Below are 26,963 nucleotides of genomic sequence, written 5' to 3' on the forward strand. Positions count from 1 at the left end.
CTGTTTGGGGGACAAACCACACACCGCGCAGGAGTTGTGGAGGAGCATGGAACAGCAGACAAATGAGTGGTTGCTGCCAGCGAGCCTCAAGCCCAGCCTGGTGGTGTGCGATAATGGGCGAAATCTCATAGCAGCTCTGGGCCTAGCCGGTTTGACGCACATCCCTTGCCTGGCGCATGTGCTGAATTTGGTGGTGCAGAGGTTCCTTAAAAACTACCCCGATATGTCAGAGCTGCTGCAGAAAGTGCGGGCCGTCTGTGCGCACTTTCGGCGTTCTCACCCTGCTGCTGCTCGCCTGGCAGCGCTGCAGCGTAACTTCGGCCTTCCCGCTCACCGCCTCATATGTGACGTGCCCACAAGGTGGAACTCCACCTTGCACATGCTGCAAAGACTGTGCGAGCAGCAGCAGGCCATAGTGGAGTTTCAGCTGCAGCACGCACGCGTGAGTCGCTCTGCGGAACAGCACCACTTCACCACCAATAACTGGGCCTCCATGCGAGACCTGTGTGCCTTGTTACGCTGTTTTGAGTACTCCACCAACATGGCCAGTGGCAATGACGCCGTTCTCAGCTTAACTATCCCACTTCTATGCCTCCTTGAAAAAACAATTCGGGCGATGATGGAAGAGGATGTGGCACAGGATGAGGAGGAGGAGGAGGAGGATGAAGAGGTAACATTTCAAAGGCTTTCAGGGCAGTCATTCGCAAGGGGCTCCGAGGGTGGGTTCCTGCACACACAAATGCCAGGGACACAATTGTCCAGCAGGGGCACAGTTCTGGAGGATGAGGAGGAGGAGGAGCTGGAGGAGGAGCTGGAGGAGGAGATGGAACCATGTTCACAGCAGGGTGGCACCCAGGCCAGCTCATGGCCATCACTGGTGCGTGGCTGGGGGGATACAGAGGACACGGACGATACACCTCCCACAGAGGACAGCCTTTCGTTGCCTCTGGGCAGCCTGGCACACATGAGCGATTACATGCTGCAGTGTCTCCACAACGACCGCCGAGTTGCCCACATTCTAACTTGTGCTGATTACTGGGTGGCCACGCTGCTGGATCCCCGTTACAAGGACAACGTACCGTCCTTAATTCACTCACTGGAGCGCGATCGCAAGATGCGCGAGTACAAGCGCACGCTGGTAGATGCGATGCTGCTGGCATTCCCATCTGACAGCGGGGCCACAGTGGAAGCACAAGGCAGAGGAGGAGGAGGAGGTCGCCAACGCAACCAGGGCACCGCCAGCAACTCAGAAGGCAGGGTTAGCTTGGCCGAAATGTGGAAAAGCTTTGTCAGCACGCCACAACAAACAGCAGCACCAGCAGCTCAGATGGAACGTCTTAGCAGGAGGCAGCATTTTACCAACATGGTGGAGCAGTATGTGTGCACACGCCTACATGTAGTGAATGAGGGGTCTGCCCCCTTCAACTTCTGGGTCTCCAAATTGGGCACATGGCCTGAGCTTGCCCTTTACGCCTTGGAGGTGCTGGCGTGCCCTGCAGCCAGTGTATTATCTGAACGGGTATTTAGCACGGCTGGGGGCGTTATAACAGACAAGCGCAGCCGCCTGTCCAGAGACAATGTGGACAAGCTCACGTTCATTAAAATGAACCAGGCATGGATCCCACGGGACTTTTCCGTACCTTGTGCAGAATAGCAATGGATACCGACCTTACCCACCCATTGTTCCATTTTTGCTCTTTCTCACTCTTTTGGGGTGTACCCTCATTTAAAATTTGTGAAAAGAAGCAGTGTTGGCTACCTCGTCCTCCTCCTCAGGGCCAGATTAACGTAGGGGCTATTGGAGCTGCAGCTCCAGGCCCCTACCTTTTATATAGGCCCCGGGTTGGCCATATTCACTGTGACCGCTCTTCTGTCACTTGTAAACACAGAAGTCTGGCTTCTATGCTCGCTTCCCCAGGCAGCACCCTCAGAACCTCCCCACACAGCGCGAAGGCCTGACAAGGAGGGACAGTTGCCGATGCATGGATGTGTTTATGGGCTTCAGAGACAGCATCCCATGTTGAATTAGGCATGCATGGCTGCACCCTTCCTCCTCTGGGTGCATGCCAAGGCACGGCCCTTAAGGCCCTTCAAAATCCTCAGCACCAAGACCATGATGCTCTTAATCCGGCCCTGGTCCTCCTCCACCGCCGCTTCCACCTACACCACCCATAGGTGTGCGCAGCCTATTGCATTAGGGTGTGCACCCCAAAGTTGAAATACACATGCATGTGTTTGCCTACATGTACATGGCCCCGATACATTACTCTCCCTGCTGGCAAAGAGAAATAGAGCAGAGCAGGTCCGAGGGAGATCTTTCCCATCTCCTCACTGGCAAACAGAGCGATAATGCTATGTGCCCTAGGTGATTAGGGTGTGCCCAGGTACACCCGGCACACCCTGTGCGCACGCCTATGACACCGCCACATCCACCACCACCTCAACCTCCCTCCTACTCCATATGGGCCTCGTCCTTCAGAGATGAAGAACATTGTTTTATTTTTCTGTTTTTTTTTGTTGTTTTAAGTTATTTCCCTATCCACATTTGTTTGCAGAGCACTTGCCATGCTCTTAACTACGTTTTGCTGCCATTTGCAGCACTCTAGCCCTTTCCATTGGTGTTTTAGAGCCATTTTAGTGCCTTAAAGTTCGGGTCCCCATTGACTTCAATGGGGTTCGGTGTCCGGGAAACGTTCGGTAAAAGTCCGGGACACGGACCTGGACTTTTTTTTAAAGTTCGGCCGAACCCGTCGAACACGGACATCCAGGTGTCCGCTCAACCCTAATAACAAATTAACTAAGTATCCATTTTCCTACCCACCCAACTAACTATTCTACTTCCCATCTAACTAACTAACTACCCACTTTCCTAGTCACCAAACTACATAGAATTATTTAGCTAAGTATCCATCTTCTTACTGACCCATTTACATAGAACTATTCATCCTCCTACACAGCCGGCTTCATAGAACTAAACATCCTTCTACCTACTCAACTATGTACTCATCCTACCCTCCCAATTACCTAGCTACTCATGTTTTAGCTACATAGAATTACCCACCCAACTAACCAACCACTCTCCTACCCACCCAACTACCCATTTCCTAGGCACCCATCTACATAGACCTACTTACCTAATTATCCATCTTTCTATTCATCCAATTACATATAACTACTTAACTATTCATTTTCCCACCCAACTAACTACCTATTCACCTACAAACTCAACTAATTATCTGTTTTCCTAGCCATCTAGCTACAGTACATGGAACTACTTACCTAACTATCCATCTTCTTACCCACCCAGCTACATAGGAAGACCCATCTAACTACCCATCCTTCTACCCACCCAACTACAGAAATACCCATGTTCTTACTCCAATTCTTCCTACCCATCCACCCAAATACCTAACCACCTATCTACCTTACTTCCCGTCTTTCTATCCTTTCATATAAAATGTGAGCACTTTTCTAGCCCAAAAAAATACTGATTTGAACATTTTTGTGAAAAATGTTAGAATTGGCCCAGGCAGTTGATACACACAATGAGAATATAAAGCACAGTGGGGAAGTCTGTCTGATAAACAAAAAAAAAATAAAAATCACATTGTGAAAAGAAGACACAAACGCATACTTCATAACTTAAAGTGCAATTTTTAATCAAATAAGTTGTCTGATTTCTAATCATCTCCAAAGCCGGATAATCTTCTTGATGAATTTATAATCACATTATAGAGAACCTGACTGGTCATAAAATATACATGCTAAAAATTACCCCTGAAGTGAATGGAAAAGCATACATTTTATAAGACATTATTCATTCTTGTGCCCCCTTATCTTACATTATTCAGAAGCCTTGACTTCTCCATTGACTTGCAGTTAAGTCTCTGCCCCCTGCTCCTACCTATTGGCTATTAAATTAGACTGTTAAATGGCATTGGCAGAGCTTATCTGATAGGAAGTAATTTTATGGAGCATTCATCCAAACTGAATAGGCGGACAGAAAATGACCTGAGGATTGACAATGTACATGTAGGTACCAAAAGATGCCTTATTTTGGGGCTGTTGATAGATGATATGCTATGACCACACAGGTTGCCTTTAAGAATCAATACATGGCATGAAAGTTTTTTACATTTCATACTAAGAGTACAAAAGTGTATAAATATATTGCACAATCATCATTAAAGTACATTATGCTTAAGTCCTAAAGCAAAACTCCAGTATATATATATATACAGGCATACCCCGCTTTTACGTACACAATGGGACCAGAGCATGTATGTAAAACGAAAATGTACTTAAAGTGAAGCAATACCTTTTTTAATTTCCTAGGCAAGGTGGCTGGCCACAAATATGATATGTTGTAGTCCCGAGTCCCCTCACATTGCTCCCTAAGTTTGGTATCCCTGTCACTTATGGTTTGGGAGTAGTGCCATGTCAAGCTGACCAAGATTTCCCATAGACGCCAATGTTAAAAACTGGGAGTAATGCCATGCCAAGCTGACCAGGCTGTGTCCGTACTCGCGAGTGTACGTAAAGTGAGTGTACTTAAAAAGGGGTATGCCTGTATACTGTATATATATATTTTTTTTGTTATTGTATTGGGGAAGAGTTAAAATTATTGTACATAAAAAAAATATAAACTCCATGCTGCCAGAAACTGCTGGTGGGGTAGGTTTTCCCTACATACGAGGCTATTCCAAAAGTAATGCAAAAGTGGGCATATGTTTTTGATTTGCTTACATAGATAGTTAAAATTTCACATGCTGGTAGAGTAACTCTTCCTCTATAGTAACTCTTCTTCTTTTTTATTACAGGTTAATAATGGATTCCAAGTAAAAGCAATATGCTGACATTGAGTTCTTGATGAAGGAGGGGTGTAGGCAGTCTGACATTCATACAACTCCTATTACGTGGTTTGTCTTCAATGCTGGCTTCCCCTTCTTTAAGCTTCTTCATTCATCTGTGCACATTACTCTTGTCAATGGTGTCATCCCCCCAAACATTCTGTAGCCTTTTGTGAATGTCATACAGCACAAACCTCTCCTTCATCAAGACCTCAATGACAGCACAGTGCTTCTGCTTAGAGTCCATTATTTACCTGTGATGAAAAAGAAGAAGGGTTATCACAGAGGAAAAGTAAAGCCCCCATACACACAATCAAAATATCGTACCCAAAATAATGCATTTGAAGTGACCGTACAATAATCTGATCCTTAGTGCACAGCTTTTGTCCAAAATTTTCTGAAGGGACAAACACGAACAATTTTCTCATACGATACCAGATCATATGATTTTCATTTAATCTGTACAGTTTTTGGCCAGAAATACAATACAAATACATTACATCACTTCCAGATTTTTATTCTGTCATACAATAACTTATGTACTCTAGTAACCTATTTGTTTTCAAAATGGAGACTAGCATCCAAAAAAACGGGATGATTATTCTTCTGATAATCTCATCATGTGTACTAGGCTTTACTCTTTCAAAATGTGAAATCTGAAGAACCTATGCAAGTTAGTAAAAAGGTTATGCCCACTTTTGCATTACTTTCATTCCAGCAATATACATAAGCCCTAACAATGGGAAAGGGGTCTGAACTCCCAAAACAATTTAATTTCCATTGTCTGTGAAAAGAAGATTGGCTGTTGGATAAACTATGGTTACCTGGTATGACCAACCTCCAATCCCGAGTAATACAAATAAGAACACAACAGGGATAGTGGGATTCCCCTACTGAAAAGTGGGGTCCCAACTATGCCTATAAAAGAAAAGGGATGGTAAGGGGGGTGTCATAGACCAGTGAGTTAGAGCATCAGAACATCAAACTCCAAGGAATAAAGAACAATATTGTATGAAAAATTCATTTTATTTTATTAAGACATACAAAAGGTAAAAATGGAGCCAACTCCATAAAACTGACATCATTTGTCTTACAAAAGGCAAGGCACTTAAATGTTAGCAAGCAATGAGGATGGGTCTAACGTGTTTCGCACAGGTAGCGCTTTTTCAAAGACCGCTTGATAATCCTCAATTGACTATCACAAAAGAGAAAAATATAAGAAAAACCACAACAAAAGATTACATACATCAACATTACATGTTGTGGTTTTTCTTATGTTTTTTCTTATATTTTTCTCTTTTGTGATAGTCAATTGAGGATTATCAAGCGGTCTTTGAAAAAGCGCTACCTGTGCGAAACACGTTAGCCCATCCTCATTGCTTGCTAACATTTAAGTGCCTTGCCTTTTGTAAGACAAATGATGTCAATTTTATGGAGTTGGCTCCATTTTTACCTTTTGTATGTCTTAATAAAATAAAATGAATTTTTCATACAATATTGTTCTTTATTCCTTGGAGTTTGATGTTCTGATGCTCTAACTCACTGGTCTATGACACCCTCCTTACCATCCCTTTCTTTTCTTTTATAGGCATAGTTGGGACCCCACTTTTCAGTAGGGGAATCCCACTATCCCTGTTGTGTTCTTATTTAATTTCCATTGTCTATTTAATACAACTATTTTTGGCTCTTTGACCATAGGTGTGTGACTCTTTTAATTATGACTGTAACCCCCCATTGAGAAGATTTTCCCTCATCTCCTGTCCCTGTGAATCCTATACAGGTAATGTAGGAGAATGGTTGTCACTAGGACTTGAAGTGTAAACACAATGAAAACATTGCATTTTTTCCAAGGGTTTTAAAGAGATTTCCCATCAATTGACGATGACATCCTGTAATGGGCTCCAACCTTTCTGTATCCAGAACTAAATAAACCTTTTTTGATGGAGTTGGGCTTCAAGGAGGCTGAGTTGGTCTTCATCTTTAAAAGTCTAATCTGCATTTAATACATATGAGTCAATGAGCAAAATGCTGCATACTAACTTGTGTTGAATTACAGCAGCGCATTTAGCTGAATAGACAGTGTAATGCACCCTAATGCATCAAAAATCTTACCTGCTGCATAACTATGCATGGCAAATTGGCAATGCCATTCAAAGCAAATGGCACTAGAGCACACCAACCCACATAATGTTTTACCATGCATTGCTATAATGAGCATGGTAACTTGCCTGTTGCTGGAGCACAGTTTTGTGAAGACTTGGTACACCCTTTCATTTGATGCACCTGGAATGTATTTAATCATATGTAGTGTGTTTTAACTTTACAACCAAATGAAATCCTCCCTCAAGATCCTTGTCTAATATCCAAACAGGAACCATCTGACCTTATGGGCCCACAGACACTTGTACCCTTCCATAGTTACATGGGTAGGATGAAAAGAACATGAGGGTGTAAAATGTAACCCTAAAAAGGGTTACCCCTGAATTTTCTGCATGGGTCATTTAGTCTGCATTCACATCAAAGTAGAGCATAAGCAAAGCATATTCCTGAGGACTTACAGGCAGTTTTACAAATATATCAAATGTTAGGTGTTCAAACTTTAGGGGTTTGTTTCCTAGACTGGGCAGGGGGAGGAGAGCAGTTCTAGAGAAGAAGAGTTCTTTAGGTGCGAAAACATGTTAAATTTGGGTATTACACATTTAAAGTGCTTACATTGAAGTCTATGGTGGCCAAAACACCTGAGTATGCTCATTAAAAAAGGTTAGGCCCTTTTTGAGTGTAGGGTGTAGAGCACAGGGTGACTGAACATACAAGTGATAACGGGGACAATTAGAAAATATGAGATTCTGCATGTTGAACGTAGTCAGGTTTAGGAAGTCAAGCTGTTCTGATTGCCAATGTCAGGGGATGAAGGTGAAGGTAAATCAAAAATTTTGAGTTACCACCAGAACAGGAATAGAGAGGAAGTCTTCCAAAGAGGAGACTTGCTCCCTTAAGAACTGTCTATGAGAGGATATCCCTCACATTGGAAAGATATTTTCTCAGTTTGAGTTACACATATTGAGTGTAAAGGACAGGAAGAGAAGGGAAATCTCCCTAATGAGAAAAAAAAAAACTGACTGCAATTTTATTCCTCCACAACTGTACACAAAATGAGAAAATAGCTTTGGGTGTAGGAATACTTAGTAGGGATGATCGAACGGTTTGGGTCGACCATCGGTTCAACCCGAACATTGGGTGTTTGAAATTCGGCATGATTGGCCCAGAAACATCAGTAAAATGTGATTGGAGTGACTACAGGGTCCAGAGCCCAATGAGGAGTGAATATGCCCCCCATACACCCCCCAGTATATAACATAGCCCCGCCAAAACTCTAGCACTGTAATACAGGGGCTGTGGAAGAGAGTGGAAGCATTTGTGTTGCTCCAGTGTCATTTTGCAATTATTAGTGTGAGGAAAGGGATATGCAGTGTAGTTAGGGTACTATATACCACTATAGTTAGATTCAAAAATCTAGTTTTTGTAGGGATAGCTTTAAGTGTCAGGGTGACCGTAGTGAAGTTTAGGGTGACCTGACTCTGCCATGTCAGGGTGACCGTAGTGTAGTTTAGGGTGAACTGACTCCGCCATGCCAGGGTGACCGTAGTGTAGTTTAGGGTGAACTGACTCTGCCATGTCAGGGTGACCGAACTCTGCCATGTCAGGGTGACCCCACTATGCAGATTCTGGGTTAGGGGTATACATATATACATATCTATATATATATCAAAAACGACAATTTTTAAGAACTTTTTTTGCCTGATTCATAGTCCCTGGGGCATGACCCAGAACCCTAGGCACTTTTTAGGGGCATTTATTGGGTTTTAGGGCTTCAAAATGGTGTTTTTTGATTCCAGAAGTTCGAGTCCCATTGATTTCAATGGGGTTCTGGAATCCGAACCAAACTTTTGGGAATTTCGGGTGTTCTGGTCGAACCGAACTTTTCAAAATCCCTAATACTTAGTCACATTTTATTTGAGAAGGTTAAACCAGCAGGTAAAGCTAAAAGATAGCTACACTTTCAGTGAAAGTGCAGTTATCTTTTTATTTATCCCAGTGATCTACAATAACTTTCTCCTTACTTCTTTACTTGAATCTGATGGATTAAAAAGCATGGGGTTACAATTTTCTTTCCCACTGGGTATTCAATTTTCATAGACTTCTAAGGGGCTGATTCTTGAAATGCTTGACAAAGGAACCCATATACTGTAAGTTTATTGGTATCAACTGGGCAGGCATGACCAGGTGATTTAAAAAAGTTTGTCCCCTTCCAATTTTTATACTGCACATACTTATTCATCATATTGCTCACCAAAGTGTGTGTATGTGTGCATTTGAGTGTGTATATGCAAAGTCCTGGTGTCTTGTTATAAGAATAAGCTTGAATCTGCCAAAGAAAGCCTAAAGATTAAAAATGGTTTTGGTTTGATTTACCCTTGAAAGACTCAATGAAAACACTTTATGTACAGTATATCAATTATGTTCATGGCATCATTTGTTAATAGGACTTACTGAAGAGATACTTGATTAATTTAATAATCCATATGACACAGAAAGCAAACGATTTATGGGATATTGGCATAAATAACCACTTTAGAAATACACCCTGATGAATCATCATTTGGTTCCGCAAATTAGTATTCATAAGTCACTGATTCGTAACCAACAGGCTGCATTCCCATAGAAAGTGATCTATGCTATAAAATTTGTAGGTGTGGATTTTCCTTTAATATGTTGGTGTAGCTTTGACTTCTGTGGCTGTATAGGGTGGTGGTTGAGGAGGAAATTCAGGAAAAGCATCAGGTTTCTTCAAATCATGATTCGGTATCACGTACACCTTGAGAAAAAAACAAAACAAAAAAAAAGTGATAAAGAAGTTGCTTCAAAAGGTAGGTCCACCCAACATTGATATATTTTGTTTTGGGTAGGTGCTGGCAAGTTTGGTCACCTGCTGTCTATTTCATGTCACAATATTTTAATGGAACTTTGAGGGAAACCAAATAACAAATAATAATGCTCAAATGTATATAACACTCTTACAATCAGTTAAAATCACCATTAAATGAGACATTAACTAGTTTGACACCATCTGTTTACATTGGGTGTTATACATCTACTGGATGGTACTCCCAAGACTATTCTTTGCTGCACAACGGTGGAATTTCTGATTGTCATTTGCTCGGATGGAATTGGAATTCCAACACGTTTCAAATTTTAGAATATGTTTTCTTCCTCAGGGATATAGTGCCACCCTGAAAATTAGATAATGTATCTAGACTAGTTCTGAAATATTCAAGATATTCAGAAAATTGGGATCCAGACGATGATGGCTGCCTAAACCCTCCGCTCTGACACACCATGGTTCTCTAGGCATCTTCTCAGGGAAACTGACACAGCCACTATGGGGAAACCAGAGCAGAGCTCATCCGCAACCCGTTCCCACTCACCACAGGACTCCAGCACGCAGCCGGAGTGAGATTCGTACCAGGCAGAGAAGCCAAAGACAACACCATCAAAGCTTTAAACATTCACTATTGGCTAACTAAATTTAATAAACGCGGCTTTTTTCTATCCCTAGGTGCAGAAAAGGTGTTCGACAGGTTGGCCTGGGATTACCTAGAAGCGGTTCTATATTCCCTAGGCCTGGGTGTTCGCTTAATCCAAATCATCATGTCCCTATACGCTGACCCTACAGCGAAAGTGCAGGTGAATGGCCGCCTGTCAAATGCCTTTTATATCCACAACGGCACATGCCAAGGATGCCCCCTCTCCCCCATACTATTCATTCTAACCCTGGTACCGTTCTTGTATCGACTAAGGGCAAATACCGACATTCAAGTGATAAATGATCGCCAATACAAACTCGCAGCCTTTGCGGACGACATCCACAACTATTTTAATATATATATAATGTAAAAAAAGTGGTTGAAACAAATAGAGAAAGCTCCAAACACTCGCCCAGCGCTTCTTATTAAAAGGGATAAAACCATACAATAGATATAAAATTATAAAATTATAAAACCACATAAAATTTTGCTGGTCGCAGCCGCTGTAATCAAAAGTAATATATAAGAGATGTAAAAAAATACTGTAAACAACACTCAGACTAGTATAGCTCAGTACTTAGTCACATCCAGCAGCGCTTAATATATCAAACATATATATGATCATATAGTCCTCATAATTGAGTAAGACACTGTCTTTCAGCTTGATTATTGTTCATAACATAGCCGAACAATCCACACTTTAGTGATCCCCGGTGCTTTGATGTATATTCGGTATCAACCTTCACCACACCATACGTGACCCCCTGAAGAGTGGGCACTCACCAGAAACAATATAAAGATACGCCTGTAAGCATTGGTTGCTTGAACCCTTGACAATCCTGGATATCTCTGCCAATACCAGATGGCCTCCTCATAAGTGCTCCAATTAAGGATCAGAACGTGTCATGAAAAATAAAAATGGGGGCACAATAGTGTGATACCGTTTCAAACAAAATTTTATTGAACACACCACTCCAAAGTGAACCCCCCAAATCCAATGTGCTTACATTAAAAAACAAGTACTCAAGCACTGATAATAGTAACCCACTGGTTGTGGCCAGCTCACCGCCGCTGCATGCTCGTTTTCCAGCTGCCTCTGTAGGTGAGATCCGGACCCCGGCCACGACTCCGTAGGGTTACCAGGAAAGCAGCATGCCTGTGTCCTGACGCGTTTCGTCTATTCTGACTTCCACTGAGGACTCAGGCATGCTGTCTGCTGCTTACTTTTTATAGAGAGGGTAATTAGGACCGTTTCCGATGTTTTAGATGTCGCTCCTCCCTCTAGGAGGAGCGCAAACCGTCGCAATTGGCGCCAAATCATTCACTTCCGGTATCCGCGACACCGGAAGTGACGTCTGAAGTAAACAATAGCTCTTAGTAAGGCGTCTCGGCATCACTTCCGCTCCCTGACCGGAAGTGACGATTCCGGAAGTGACGCCAGAGAGAAGCAAACGTCTATGGCCGGATATTGAGCGTCATTTCCGGCCGGGCTGTTACCACGATTACCGCTGCAACTCTTTCCGGTGGGCTGACCCCGGATGTTATTCGCTGATATGCATAAACAAATCGGCGACTGTATGCATAATATCATTGCGCTTACTGCAGCTGGAAATACAATATTAATGTAATTACCACCCGACGATGCTTTTAAATAATGTTATATACCCGGAGCAGTCCTAATTCCCTGAACACTATGTAAATATATATGTAATATTAAATTCATACATATGCAATATTAAATCCATAAGTGCATTCCATATTCATTGATATGTTTCCACATCACCAGAAGTATAATTTATATATATTTCAATCCCCACATAAAAGGTTATGTACGGTAAAATAAACATATTAAGAACGCAATTCTGCTTAAATCTTAAGTCTTAAAAATATAAAAAAAGGAATTCTGCTTGGATCTTAAAAATACCAGTGGCACATAAAATTAATAACCAATCACCTCTAAAACATTAAACATGATCAAACTTACTAAAATATTAAAAAATATATATTATAAAATATCAGAGATGTAAAAGATGTTAAAGGTATTCTACGCTTGATAATCCGCTGTTAATGACTCAATCAAATATTAAGAAATGGCAAGAAAAATCCATATATGCTATTAAAGATAATAATAAAAACAGAGGGGGGGACAGAAAAAAGCCCCTCAATGGTTACTTAAAAAGCAATTTAAATCCAAGTCCACGTTTAAACTATTCGGAGTTAATTAGAGAATTATCCAAGAAAGAGACGGAATGGATATACCGGACAAATGCCTTAACTCCGAATGGTTTAAACGTGGACTCCAAGCAGAATTGCGTTTTTTATATTTTTAAGACTTAAGATTTAAGCAGAATTGCGTTCTTAATATGTTTATTTTACCGTACATAACCTTTTATGTGGGGATTGAAATATATATAAATTATACTTCTGGTGATGTGGAAACATATCAATGAATATGGAATGCACTTATGGATTTAATATTGCATATGTATGAATTTAATATTACATATATATTTACATAGTGTTCAGGGAATTAGGACTGCTCCGGGTATATAACATTATTTAAAAGCATCGTCGGGTGGTAATTACATTAATATTGTATTTCCAGCTGCAGTAAGCGCAATGATATTATGCATACAGTCGCCGATTTGTTTATGCATATCAGCGAATAACATCCGGGGTCAGCCCACCGGAAAGAGTTGCAGCGGTAATCGTGGTAACAGCCCGGCCGGAAATGACGCTCAATATCCGGCCATAGACGTTTGCTTCTCTCTGGCGTCACTTCCGGAATCGTCACTTCCGGTCAGGGAGCGGAAGTGATGCCGAGACGCCTTACTAAGAGCTATTGTTTACTTCAGACGTCACTTCCGGTGTCGCGGATACCGGAAGTGAATGATTTGGCGCCAATTGCGACGGTTTGCGCTCCTCCTAGAGGGAGGAGCGACATCTAAAACATCGGAAACGGTCCTAATTACCCTCTCTATAAAAAGTAAGCAGCAGACAGCATGCCTGAGTCCTCAGTGGAAGTCAGAATAGACGAAACGCGTCAGGACACAGGCATGCTGCTTTCCTGGTAACCCTACGGAGTCGTGGCCGGGGTCCGGATCTCACCTACAGAGGCAGCTGGAAAACGAGCATGCAGCGGCGGTGAGCTGGCCACAACCAGTGGGTTACTATTATCAGTGCTTGAGTACTTGTTTTTTAATGTAAGCACATTGGATTTGGGGGGTTCACTTTGGAGTGGTGTGTTCAATAAAATTTTGTTTGAAACGGTATCACACTATTGTGCCCCCATTTTTATTTTTCATGACACGTTCTGATCCTTAATTGGAGCACGTATGAGGAGGCCATCTGGTATTGGCAGAGATATCCAGGATTGTCAAGGGTTCAAGCAACCAATGCTTACAGGCGTATCTTTATATTGTTTCTGGTGAGTGCCCACTCTTCAAGGGGTCACGTATGGCGTGGTGAAGGTTGATACCGAATATACATCAAAGCACCGGGGATCACTAAAGTGTGGATTGTTCGGCTATGTTATGAACAATAATCAAGCTGAAAGACAGTGTCTTACTCAATTATGAGGACTATATGATCATATATATGTTTGATATATTAAGCGCTGCTGGATGTGACTAAGTACTGAGCTATACTAGTCTGAGTGTTGTTTACAGTATTTTTTTACATCTCTTATATATTTTAATATATAGCCCACTTTAAAATCAACTTCAACAAGTCACAAGCCCTAAATATAACTCTATCACCAACACAAGTCGAACAAAGTCACAAAAACTTTCCCTTTACCTGGCAGTCTGAAGCTATAACTTACCTAGGGATACAATTGCCCAATAAATTAACCAAATTATACTCAAAAAACTATCCTCCGCTTCTCAATGCAATAAAAGAAGATCTTAAACATTGGAACAAACACTTTTTTTCATGGTTTGGGCATGCAGCAATTCTCAAGATGAATACTCTTCCTCGTATACTATATATCCTTCAAGCGGTTGCCATCAAACTACCAACGTCATTCATTCGCTCCAACAAACACCTGTGTACTACATTTCTCTGGAAACAAGGAAGTGCAAGAATCAGTTATGCCCAACTTGCCACATCTAAATCTAAAGGAAGGATAGGTCTCCCAGGAATCCAATACTACTATTGGGCATGTAATTTAGCTCGCATAGTAGATTGGAATGTCCACTACAATACCAAGGATTGGATTCACTTAGAAGGCTCCTTCTCTGCCACACTCATCAACACTATTCCCTGGCTATGTCGCTGTCATATCCTGACAGACCTACAAGAACACCCACTAATAGGACCGACCAGGGCTTTTTTTCTCAGAGACTATGTGCTGGAACTCACCTTCCCCACCCACAACCCCACCCAACTCCGCCCACAACCCCACCTGGACTCCACCCACAAGTCAACAACTCCGCCCACAACCCCACCCCCAGCCACGCCTTCCCCATAGGTGAAAATTACACGGTCCCCAAATAGTACAGGAGAGGGTCAGAGACTGCAGACATACTACAGGAGAGGGTCAGAGACTGCAGACATACTACAGGAGAGGGTCAGAGACTGCAGACATACTACAGGAGAGGGTCAGAGAATGCAGAAATACTACAGGAGAGCGTCAGAGACATCAAACATACTACAGGAGATGGTCAGAGACTGCAGACATACTATAGGAGATGGTCAGAGACTGCAGACAAACTACAGGAGATGGTCAGAGACTGCAGACATACTACAGGAGACAGTCAGAGACTGCAGACATACTACAGGAGACAGTCAGAGACTGAAGACATACTACAGGAGACGGTCAGAGACTACAGACATACTACAGGAGAGGGTCAGAGACTGCAGACATACTACAGGAGAGGGTCAGAGACTGCAGACATACTACAGGAGATGGTTAGAAACAGCAAACATACTACAGGAGATGGTCAGAGACTGCAGACATACTACAGGAGAGGGTCAGAAACTGCAGACCTTCTACAGGAGAGGAACAAAAACTGCAGACATACTACAGGAGATGGTCAGAGACTGTGGACATATTACAGGAGATGATGTGAAATATATTACATGGGGACACAGACAAGAACACATTTATAGTACAGCAAGAAAGGGGTTACACCTCTGACAATATTTTTATGGCTGTTCCTGCCCCAGGGTTAGGAATTGTGAAGGGGGGGGGAGAAGTCTCCTTTTTGGGGGAGAAGTCTCCTTCCAGTGGTGTCACAGAAATAGGAAATCTCCCCCTATTGGCTTTACATGGTCAGGAAGTGAGGTGAAGTCTCCCTCTAGTGGGGTCAAAGGACAGGAATCACAGGCTAGGAAGTGAATGGAAGCAAAGACCAGAAAGACTGCTCTCCATACTCTATCTAGAACACAATAAAATTAAGGTTGGATGTTAGGCTGTGATGATGACATGCTGAGCCCTGTGCTTCCCCAGCAACTCCCGCCCTCCTGCTGCACACTGTCTCTACATGTTCTATCTGTGTTATGGAGGGGTCAGGGGGATGGAGCCTCCTGATAACACAGCAATAATCTCCTCTATACACAGATTACCCCCATACCTGTCCAGTGCACACAGTCACAGAGGACCCAACTACAGATTCCACTTCATCTGTCCACGCACCACCCCTACTGTTTAGAGGACAGAACAACCACCGCTTGACAGTACACCCACAGAGCTCTTTATGGCCACATTAAAACCACTTGAGCTGTCTCCTGGATGGATGGACTGACAGAGCCTGGTGTTGTGTGAACGAGGCTTATAGGTCTAAACTCCTGGTGCCCACCATGCTGTCCTTTGGTACTTGTGCACTTGGACCCCAGCAGACTGCAGTGGGAACATTAATTTATAAAGGTAAGATAGCAGGAATCTGTACTTACCTCATATAACATTCCCCCAGTCTCTCACAGTCTTCTGGCATGTCTTTAGCAGTCACCAGCAGCATACCTCTGAGCCATGCTGGAGGAGGTGGGTGGAGCCAAAACTGACTAGGCACGGAGGAGGAACAATTTTCTCCTCCACTCTGAATGCTGGGTCCTCTCCTCGGCTGCATAACGTGACGTCACTGGTTGCTAGATGGCAAGCGGCAGGCGATTCTAGCAACCAGTGCTGGAGGCAGCGGACAGTGCAGGGCAGCGCTGCTGCTCCTGAATTACATTAAATAAGTGACACAGCTTCGGTGCCCCCATCTGCGTCAGCTCGGTGCACCCCGTGCACCCGCCCAGGATCAGCCAAAGGTACCGGAACTATACAATGTTTCAAAACAACATGCTCCAAACTCGGAATCTCTAAAACACCTGGCCCCATGACACCTGTTCTGAAAAACCCAGACTTCCAACCGGGAATGACCAATTGCTTCTTCTCTGGAGAAAAACAGGATTCAGGTCTAAGGCTTCACCACCTCTTTAAAGCAGATTCTTTTCTTGAGCTTGACCACATTAAAACCCAATGGCCCAACTCCCTACTAAATCCTTGTACCTGTATGCAGCTTAAGCACTTCGCTCAATCCTTACGATGCAGAATTCCCACGTTGGACCCCCTTACTCCCTTTGACAAACTATGTTCTGCAACTGGCCCTCTACAGATGTATCTCTAACATCCATGATGCACTATGGGTAGATAAACATGCGGATGGGGGGAAAGCAAGCATAGCTTGGACTCAAAAACCTACAACTACACCTAACTGAAGAAAACTGGGAGCCTATCCACCACCATCTTTACAAAGGCTCTATTAACGTATCCATTCAAGAAAACAGTTATAAAATCTTATCTCATTGGTATAGGACTCTCTCTCTCCTCCTTAAATTTGACCCAAGTGCCCCCGATAGATGTTGGAGGTGCCAACAAGCAAAAGGGACTCTCCTACATATTTTGTGGGAATGCCCACTCATTCAATCTTTCTGGACGAAAGCACATAAACAAATAACTCAAGTGACTACCCACCCCTTTGAATATACCCCAGCTCAATATATTCTTCATCACTCTCTATCCTCCTCTATCTCCTACGCAAAATCTCTGGCCATTATGATGATAAATGCAACCAAAATGTGCGTATCAGTACTTTGGGGTTCTTCTACAACCCCCTCCATATCTGACCAGTACAAGCATATAAACAAGGTAGCAGAAATGGAAGAACTAATATCTGAGGCAAAGGACTCTCCTTCTAAATTCTCCTCTACATGGGCAGGTTGGATACATTTCCGAACATTGGAAGAATATACCCAAGTAATGGGAATTCCCCCATGTTACTAGACTCAATCCGGCACATTGAATTTTGTATATCACCTCAGTTCCATAGAAACTCAAAATCATTTTTTGGATCTAAACCTTCAAGAGACAGAACACCTAACTTTAATACATACACCTACAAGCAATTTACCTTCATATGTAGGTAAAGTACCACAATACTATCTCTACTCTCCCCTCCCTTTCCCTCTCTCCTCTCTCTACCTCCTGGTCCTCCCCAACATGACCTTCCCTACCCCCTTCTCTGGCTTTCTTCTACTACACACATAACCCCCCAACTACATAAGTTTACCTTAAAGGGCTCTACCTTTTCTCAAAATGCAGATACCTCACAAATCATACAGATATGATCTGGCCTCTGGGGCTCACGCATGAAGGCTGTGTGTGGGCCTAGGAAGACAGATCCATCGGCAACACTGACAGCATTCCTATTTCATATATAAGTGAATAAATATAACCAATCTGACATAGCCAACCCATAAACAAAGTCTAACACAAAACCAAACTATACAATTTAACACACAGATCTAGATGTGTGTGTGTGTGTACATATGTTTGTATGCGTATATTCCAAATCTACGTAGGCCCCACCAAGTATGTATTTCAGTACAGAATACCTTGCTACTATATAGCACAATTGTTTCTTTATCCTCTATGGCTTGTATTTTCTATACTATGTTATCATTACTTGTTACATGACATGCTGAAACCATATGGATTTGACATTGTATCCCGTCTGGATTTTGTATATCCCACCCTCGACTATGTACTATTCCCTCTACTTTTATTCCAGAAACTTTAGTTTGGGAAAAAAAAATATAAATATATATTCGGAAAATTATTACAAAACATTGGTCTATACTACTGGAGGACCCTTTGGTAGGACAATTTGTAACTCCAACTCCATAAATAACATACAAATGGGCCCACTCAATAAAAGATTGCCTAGTCCACAGTGAATAAAACAGTGATAAAAGAAAGGATCCGTGTTTAGGCTTGAAATGTTCTCCATTAGGTAATACAAATTCTTTTTGTTATTTAGTTGACCTCAAAGTCCCATTAGAGGATTGTAACATGAAATTGCTAGTATATAGGGATGGTAGCAACTATTTGCCCCTAACTGAGTAAATCATATTGTTTGGTCACCTGCTGTCGTCTCTGGAGGAAACCAGAATAGAGAGAGCTTTCCCTAAGGTGCCAACCGTCTTTGTAGTGCTAACATGACTTAACCATGGGTATTGAGCAAAAAGAAATCTAACAGATTATCCAATGCACTCAGAGCAGATGGACATAAATCTCGCTGTGGCTATTGTACTCTCACAGCCGGTGCCACAGGCTCTCAGTATACCCAAACATTGTCTGAACCTGATTGGATGCTAGAGCTGTTCTTCTGATAGTTTTTCTCCCAGCCCTTTGATTTTGATATTTTTTTACATATAATAATTTGGAACAATTAACACCTCAGTTCCATAATTCCTTTCTACCGATGTAACATATATGTGTGGCCCTACCGCACTGGTAATTTTTCCATTGGGCTGCATATATGCATATTCAGCTTTGTTCTTAGAGTGCACCACACATTGCGCACTCCCAGCACAGAAACTGGGGTCTCACTGAGAGCCCTGGCCACCATACTAACAATTGGGATCCGGAACCCCTGATTTTGGGTCACCAAATCACTGTGGTAGCCTCTGATTGGCTACCACAGTGATAAGTCATTGTGAAGCCCGCTTCTGTATTTCTCGCTCTGTGAATGGAGAGGAAAGATACAATATATAACACATATGTGTGGCCCTACTGCACTAGGCATTTTTCCATTGGGCTGCATATATGCGTATTCAGCTTTGTTCTTAGAGTGCACCACACATTGCGCACTCCCAGCACAGAAACTGGGGACTCACTGAGAGCCCTGGCCACCATACTAACAATTGGGATCCGGAACCCCTGATTTTGGGTCACCAAATCACAGTGGTAGCCTCTGATTGGCTACCACAGTGATAAGTCATTGTGAAGCCCGCTTCTGTATTTCTCTCTCTGTGAATGGAGAGGAAAGATACAATATATAACACATATGTGTTGCCCTACTGCACTAGGCATTTTTCCATTGGGCTGCATATATGCGTATTCAGCTTTGTTCTTAGAGTGCACCACACATTGTGCACTCCCAGCACAGAAAGTGGGGACTCACTGAGAGCCCTGGCCACCGTACTAGCGATTGGGATCCGGAACCCCTGATTTTGGGTCACCAAATCACTGTGGTAGCCTCTGATTGGCTACCACAGTGATAAGTCATTGTGAAGCCCTCCCCTGTATTTCTCTCTCTGTGAATGGAGAGGAAAGATACAATGTATCTTTCTTTCCTTGCAGAGAGGGAAAAAAAAAAAGAAAAAGTGTGTGTAGAAAAAATATATAAATAAATAATAAAATAAAAAATTAAGAAAAAATACCTAGATTAAGGTTTTATGTTAGATTAGTGCCAGGGTTAGTATTTTGGTCATATGTCATGGTCAAAGTCAGTATACTTTGGGCAGGATTTAAAAAAAAAAATTAAATTAGCATCAGTGTCAATTACCTGTGACAGTGAGTATTAGGTAGGACAAAAAAATAAAAGCAAAATGCTCACTATTGCTTCTGGACTGTACTATGGGTACAAACAATAAATAACATACACATATGTGGTATCGCTGGGAGCAGGAGAATTTATTGTCGGTTGTTCTTTGGTGGTAGGTTTTAGTTGTAACAAGAAATACTTTATAAAGCTACATTTAAAAAATATATATTTTCTTTACTACTTTGGGCCAGTTTTCAGGAGATATCCATAACCAATTACTACCAAATAGAAGCCCAATTTGTCCTATAAAAAAAAAAACGCAGTATAATCCACCTGGATGCACTAATTAGTTGTAATGATATGTACAATTTTACTAACACATGTCAAAGTTGCTAAATTGTGATTAGGCATTAAGATTTGTTTTACCCTTGGGCGTAAAGGAGTTAAGAAAAGACAACAACAGGGGAGTGGTTTAATGTTGCTGTAATGCCTTAATGTTGCTGTAACACTGGAAAGCGGGACAGGCACAAATGGTATAGCAAAAAATATGTACAAGAAGGGGACACCCAGTAACAGTCCAAGCGATTTGTCTTGCACTTTTTTCATCAACGCAAAAAACACAACAACTACAGGAGGGCTTCGTTTTTTTGCTATAGCCTTGTTGTACAAACAAAACATCTGCTCGTCCTAGTTACTAACTAAATTCTAAAGTCTAGCTACCAGGTACAATGCAGATCTAGATATGGGGGCTTCATAGAAACATAGAATGTGTCGGCAGATAAGAACCATTTGGCCCATCTAGTCTGCCCAATATATCTGAATCCTATGAATAGTCCCTAGCCCTATCTTATATGAAGGATAGCCTTATGCCTATCCCATGCATGCTTAAACTCCTTCACTGTATTTGCAGCTACCACTTCTGCAGGAAGGTTATTCCATGCATCCACTACTCTCTCAGTAAAGTAATACTTCCTCATATTACTTCTAAACCTTTGCCCCTCTAATTTAAAACTGTGTCCTCTTGTGGTAGTTTTTCTTCTTTTAAATATGCTCTCCTCCTTTACCGAGTTGATTCCCTTTATGTATTTAAAAGTTTCTATCATATCCCCTCTGTCTCTTCTTTCTTCCAAGCTATACATGTTAAGGTCCTTTAACCTTTCCTGGTAAGTTTTTTTCCTGTAATCCATGTACTAGTTTAGTAGCTCTTCTCTGAACTCTCTCTAGAGTATCTATATCCTTCTGGAGATATGGCCTCCAGTACTGCGAACAATACTCCAAGTGAGGTCTCACCAATTCACTCCAATCATAGCTCTACAAAATAATCCTAAAAGTGCAGCGCTATAAGTGAATTGAAAATTTTAAACTCTGAAAAATTTGTCCACAAAGTAATATGAGGGTAGTGTCCAAGATAAATGATGAATAAAGTCCCATTGCTCTCCCTCATTGGCTCAGCATGGTACACTGTATGTAGCCGAAGCTACGGTACATACGGTATACCGGTACAGGATTCCTTCTTGAGAGATTACATCTACCAGTAATACTTATACTTAGGTTACCTTGGAGATATTATAATCGGCGTATAAGACGACCCCCCACTTTTGGGATATTTTTTTGAGGTTCAAAAGTAGTCTTATACGCCAGAAAATACAGTACTTTGTTTGACATCCACCGATTATATGTTTTACGGGATTACGCTATGGTCCTCTGTCTTTATTTCCCCCTATATATCTATTTGCTCATAACGGAGTAATCAAGAAGTGCCATCTACTTTGTTTGACATCCACCGATTATATTGATATATATCTTCTTGCTCTGAGAGGCTTTCTCATTCATTTGAGTAGCCATGGAGTTCTGGTAAGCTGCTTATAATACTTGTGCACGGAGGTGTCCCCATCTTGCACTTTTCCCTGGGTGTCACTGGAAGGAGTGTTCTCCACAGTATCTTGCACTTGGATTTATTTGTACTTGCACCATCTTTTTTGGGACTTTATTCATCATTTATCTTGGACACTACCCTCATATTACTTTGTGGATTATTCATTTGTCTTTTCACAAATTTTTCAGAGTTTAAAATTTTCAATTCACTTATAGAGCTGCACTTTTAGGATTATTATGTTTATGGATCACTATGTTAGTTGATTTTGTGCTAGCTGCTTTTACTATTTATAATTATTTTACCTTTATCATTTTTTAGCGCGGAAATATCTCTTTATATCATAGCTCTACAAAGCCTCAGAAAAAACTTTTTGTTCTCTCAGAATCTTAAAAAGTCCTGTTCCTATTAGTCATAAACCCTGGAGCCCCTCATTATGTGCAGGTAAGAAACCTACCTGAAACATATACACCATTCACAATCTTAAGCCAGTGCCTCATGCTCCATATGTCTCTTACCTGGGGGGCAGTTGAATTTGCTTCGGTAAGGGTCCGGCATCCAAAAACAGAGATCATAAGGGTAACGAAGGACAGCAGCACATTCGTTATAAGCAGAAGAGCGAGAATTACGTAAATACCATTCTGTAAATACAAAAACAAGTCCATCAAAAATTCAGTAGTTACCCCTATTAAACTTAAACATTAATTTTTAGGGTTAGAATTAGGTGTTTAGGGGTCACTAAAGCCACATAAAATAAAACTATCAATAAATGCTGTATTACATGCTGTTCTTACTCACCTCATCTCCATCTTCTGTGCAGCTAATGCAGCTAAGGATTTTGAAGCTGTGGTGGCAACTCTGCACATGCTCAATTTTTAGTGAATTTCTATGAAGAGTATTTCCTCCCTATCACATCAGAGCAGCCCATGTGACTACACGTGTGGGCATATACATTGTGGTAAATGACTGCCCACTCCCTTCCTCCGTCATCATGCCCACTAACCAGCTAAACACAATTTGGGCAGGGTTTTACATGTAGATTAATGAAGGCTTCATCTCCCTGTTATTCCAAGACAAAGGCTGGAGGGGCATGACACAGACCGTGACTAGCAGAAATCCGCCTACATAATTTTATTGTAAAAAAAAAAACAAATTGATTTAAAATATATATTTGATTTACAATTTAACCGCTTGGCGACCGCCACAAGTAAATATACTGCGGCGGTCAGCCCCGGCCAGGCAAAGTGACGTATATAAACGTCACTAGCCTGTCACCGGCTTGTGAGCCAATAGCGGGCTCGTTCACCAAGGAGTCCGTGCGTGTGACCGGCGGACCCGATGTACCCGATACCCGATACGATGTACCCGATACCTATTCACATGGGGGGGTGGGATCTGGGGGCCCCCTTGTTAAAGGGGGCTTCCAGATTCCGATAAGCCCCCCGCCCACAGACCCTGACAATCACAGCCCAGGGTTGTGGGGAAGAGGCCCTTGCCCCCATAAACATGGGGACAAGGTGCTTTGGGGGGACATCTCAAGGCACCCTCCCCATGTTGAGGGCAAGTGACCTTGTATGGTTCAGGAGGGGGGGGGGCTTGCCAGGCTACATGCTCAAATAAGGGTCTGGTATGGATTTTGGTGGGGACCCCACACTGTTTTTTTGTTTTTAATTTTGGCGTGGAGTTCCCATTAAAATCTGTAACAGACCCAAAGGGCCTGGTATAGATTTTGGGGGGTTCACATGCCATTTTTTTTATTTTTTATCTAATTCTGTCATAGGGTTCCGCTTAATCACTTAAATACAGGGCACTTTCACCCCCCCCCCCCCCTTACTGCCCCCTCTTCCTGCCTAGACTAATTTTCAGATTTCAGTACTCATTGACATCTAAGGGAAATATTGGTCAGCTTGGCATGGCACTGCCCCCTGTCTTTAACATTGGTTTCTATGGAAAATCTTGGTCCGCTTGGCATGGCACTGCTCATGAACTATAAGTGACAGAGGCACAAAACTTAGGGAGCACCAAGAGGGGACCTAGGACTACAACATATTTATACAATATAAAAGTGGAGTAAGCCTGTACACTACACTGACTACCAGCGCTCCAGGTAAGTGCACTGGGGGGGGCACACTGCATTGAAGGGGGCACGCACGCTGGTCACTGCATTGATGGTGGCATGCTGTGGTAACTCTGCATTGATGGTGGCATGATGTGGTAACTCTGCATTGATGGGGGCATGCTGTAGTAACTCTGCATTGATGGTGGCATGCTGTGGTAACTCTGCATTGATGGTGGCATGCTGTGGTAACTCTGCATTGATGGTGGCATGATGTGGTAACTCTGCATTGATGGGGGCACGCTGTAGTAACTCTGCATTGATGGTGGCATGCTGTGGTAACTCTGCACTGATGGTGGCATGATGTGGTAACTCTGCATTGATGGTGGCATGCTATGGTAACTCTGCATTGAAAGGGGGGCACACTATACTTTGATTACTGAAGGCCCCTTTCACACGTTTGTGACCTCAAAGTCATGCAATTTTTTGCCATGTTTTTTGACGCAAAGCAATGCCTATTCGATTTTTTCTGTTTGTGCCCCCCCCCCCCAAAAAAAAAAAATTTGAGCACCAGCCGCCACTGCTGACTACACTAAACTAACTCAGCACCCTATCCACTAACTACCTGCCTAACCTCTACTATCACACATGATACACGGCTGCCGTGTCAACAGGAGCCTTATATAGTGTGGGGCGTGGACTTATCCCCTTAGCCAAGATTGGCTAAAAGGCACCCTTTCTTTGGCCAATCATGGCTCTGACAGGATATTGTGCTGTGATTGGCCAAAGCATACAGGTCAGGTGCATGCTTTGGCTAATCATCAGCAATCAATGCACTGCAACAGCGCAGTGCATTATGGGGCACTCATCAGAGGGCGAACTTCCCGCCGAGCGCCCCATTTGTTTGTGTGTTCAGCGAACACACAAAAAGCTGATGTTTGAGTTGAACTTACGTTCGACTCAAACATAAAGCCCATCCCTACTAGATATATATATATACATTAACCAATCCCACGGCAACCTTAAAGCATGGATGATTTTCATATCCCTTAGTACGGGAATTCGTCTACATAATTACCAGAATAATACTTACAAGATTTTGTGTGCATTGTGTCAATGTCTGGAAGCTGCTTCTTGAATTGCCATGGTTTCCATGGACATGGTCATTATGATGGTTGTTGTGATAATTGTCACCGTAGTCATTAAAGTCACTGTTGTCAATGTCATCATCATTGTTGTTAATATTGTCCACATTATTGCCGTTATTCGTTGTATACACAATATAACATCCGATTGTCGCCAGATCAATGACATTTAGGACCACGGCTATGACGGTGAGAAGACAGCTGATCACACTCATGGAGAGAGATCCTCTGACCTGTAAGGAGAAAAGAGGCAGAGCATTCCATAAAGTAACAAAAACGTATAACGCATTCCATCGTTTCAAACATAGAATCATATTTCTTTGCTATCCAGATTTTAAAGAGCTAGGTTTTGGACAGGTGCTGCATTTACGTAACTTTTTATCTTTAAGAAGACCATTAAGGTGATTTTAAACCCTCAATTTTCTTAAGAACTTTCTTGCAGCTGTCTTATTCACTTACTGAGTTTGCAGCTTCTTTTATTTTATTTTACTTTATTTTTTTTATTATATTTTATTTATTTTTATTTATGGTTTTTTTTCTTTTATTTTTTATATATATATATATATTTTTTTTTTTTATAATTTTGAATTTCTTTTGCTGCCAGAACCATTTTTGCATTCATATGTTATTACAACAACATATTACCCAATTTTTAGTAAAATATAAAAGATGAGGTAAATAGATATCCAACTCGTCAAGCTTTAAATTTCCATTGAAGCCAGAGGCATAACTAGAACCTTCAGGGCCCGGTGCAAGAAACCATGATGGGCCCCCCGGACCCCTGGCCGGGGCCCTTTCCTTCAAGCCTGGGGCTCTTCCCACTGATCCTGGGGCCCTTTACTCTTGTTGTGGGGCCCTTTATTACGGTCCCGCAGTGGGACCCTTTCACAAGTTCGGCAGTGGGCCCCCTTCCTGCCATCTTGGGGCCTCCCCATGGTGGTGGAATGCCAGGGCCCAGTTGCAAATGTGACCTTTGCGATCCTGGAAGTTCACCCACTGGTGTCAGTAGTTTTTATTTTTTGGTATTTTAATTGTATTATTTTTTATCATTTTATTTTCTTTTTTTTTACAATGTCACTGACTATGATCAGAAAAGGAAGGAGCTGGTAAATTACATATTTACCAACCCCTTCCTGGTTCTCTATTGTGACACATCCCCTGCAGCACCCGGCAGGAGAGGGAAGGGAGCACAGTGTGTGTGTGTGTGTGTGTGTGTGTGGGAAAGGGGGGGGGGGGACCAGGGGAGCACACAGGGGCCCAGAGACAGCAGAACACAAGTGAACTGGATAGGAGGAGTTGCGGGGGCAGCATACAGAGGAACCAATCTCCTCCATTTTTCTGCTGCAGCTACAGGAGGAAAAAGGAGGACAGTGATTTCTCTACATGCTGCCCCCGCCATCCCTATTATCCAGGTGTACATGAGAGCCGCACAGGCCCCCTAGAGCATGGGGCCCGGTTGTAATTGCAACCCCTGCAACCCCTGCAAATCCTGTAGTTATGCCCCTGATTGAAGCTAATGGAGAGCAGATCACTCTAGACTAGTGTTTCTCAATCTTTTTTCAGTCAAGGCACCCTTTAAATTTCAGCACAATCTCGAGGCACCCCGTTCTAAAATGTAAAAAAATTAAAGCAATAGTTACAT

General features: G+C 42.4%; 1 protein-coding gene across 1 annotated transcript in view; it reads right to left on the reverse strand.

Annotated features, from left to right (window-relative positions):
• Positions 1 to 9,615: 9,615 nt before the first annotated feature.
• LOC309563872 (uncharacterized protein) overlaps positions 9,616 to 26,963 on the reverse strand; it is a gene marked incomplete at its 3' end in the record, with an annotated part of 52,917 nt that continues 35,569 nt past the window's right edge. The window contains exons 4-6 of the mRNA XM_082268508.1: positions 25,270 to 25,554; positions 22,639 to 22,761; positions 9,616 to 9,726 (exon numbers count right to left, since the gene is read on the reverse strand). Coding sequence (XP_082124634.1) covers positions 9,616 to 9,726; positions 22,639 to 22,761; positions 25,270 to 25,554 — 519 coding nt within the window. The remainder of the gene's footprint in view (positions 9,727 to 22,638; positions 22,762 to 25,269; positions 25,555 to 26,963) is intronic.

Source organism: Pelophylax lessonae (genome assembly GCF_965119305.1).
Source record: "Pelophylax lessonae genome assembly, chromosome: 9".
NCBI classification, from domain to species: domain Eukaryota; kingdom Metazoa; phylum Chordata; class Amphibia; order Anura; family Ranidae; genus Pelophylax; species Pelophylax lessonae.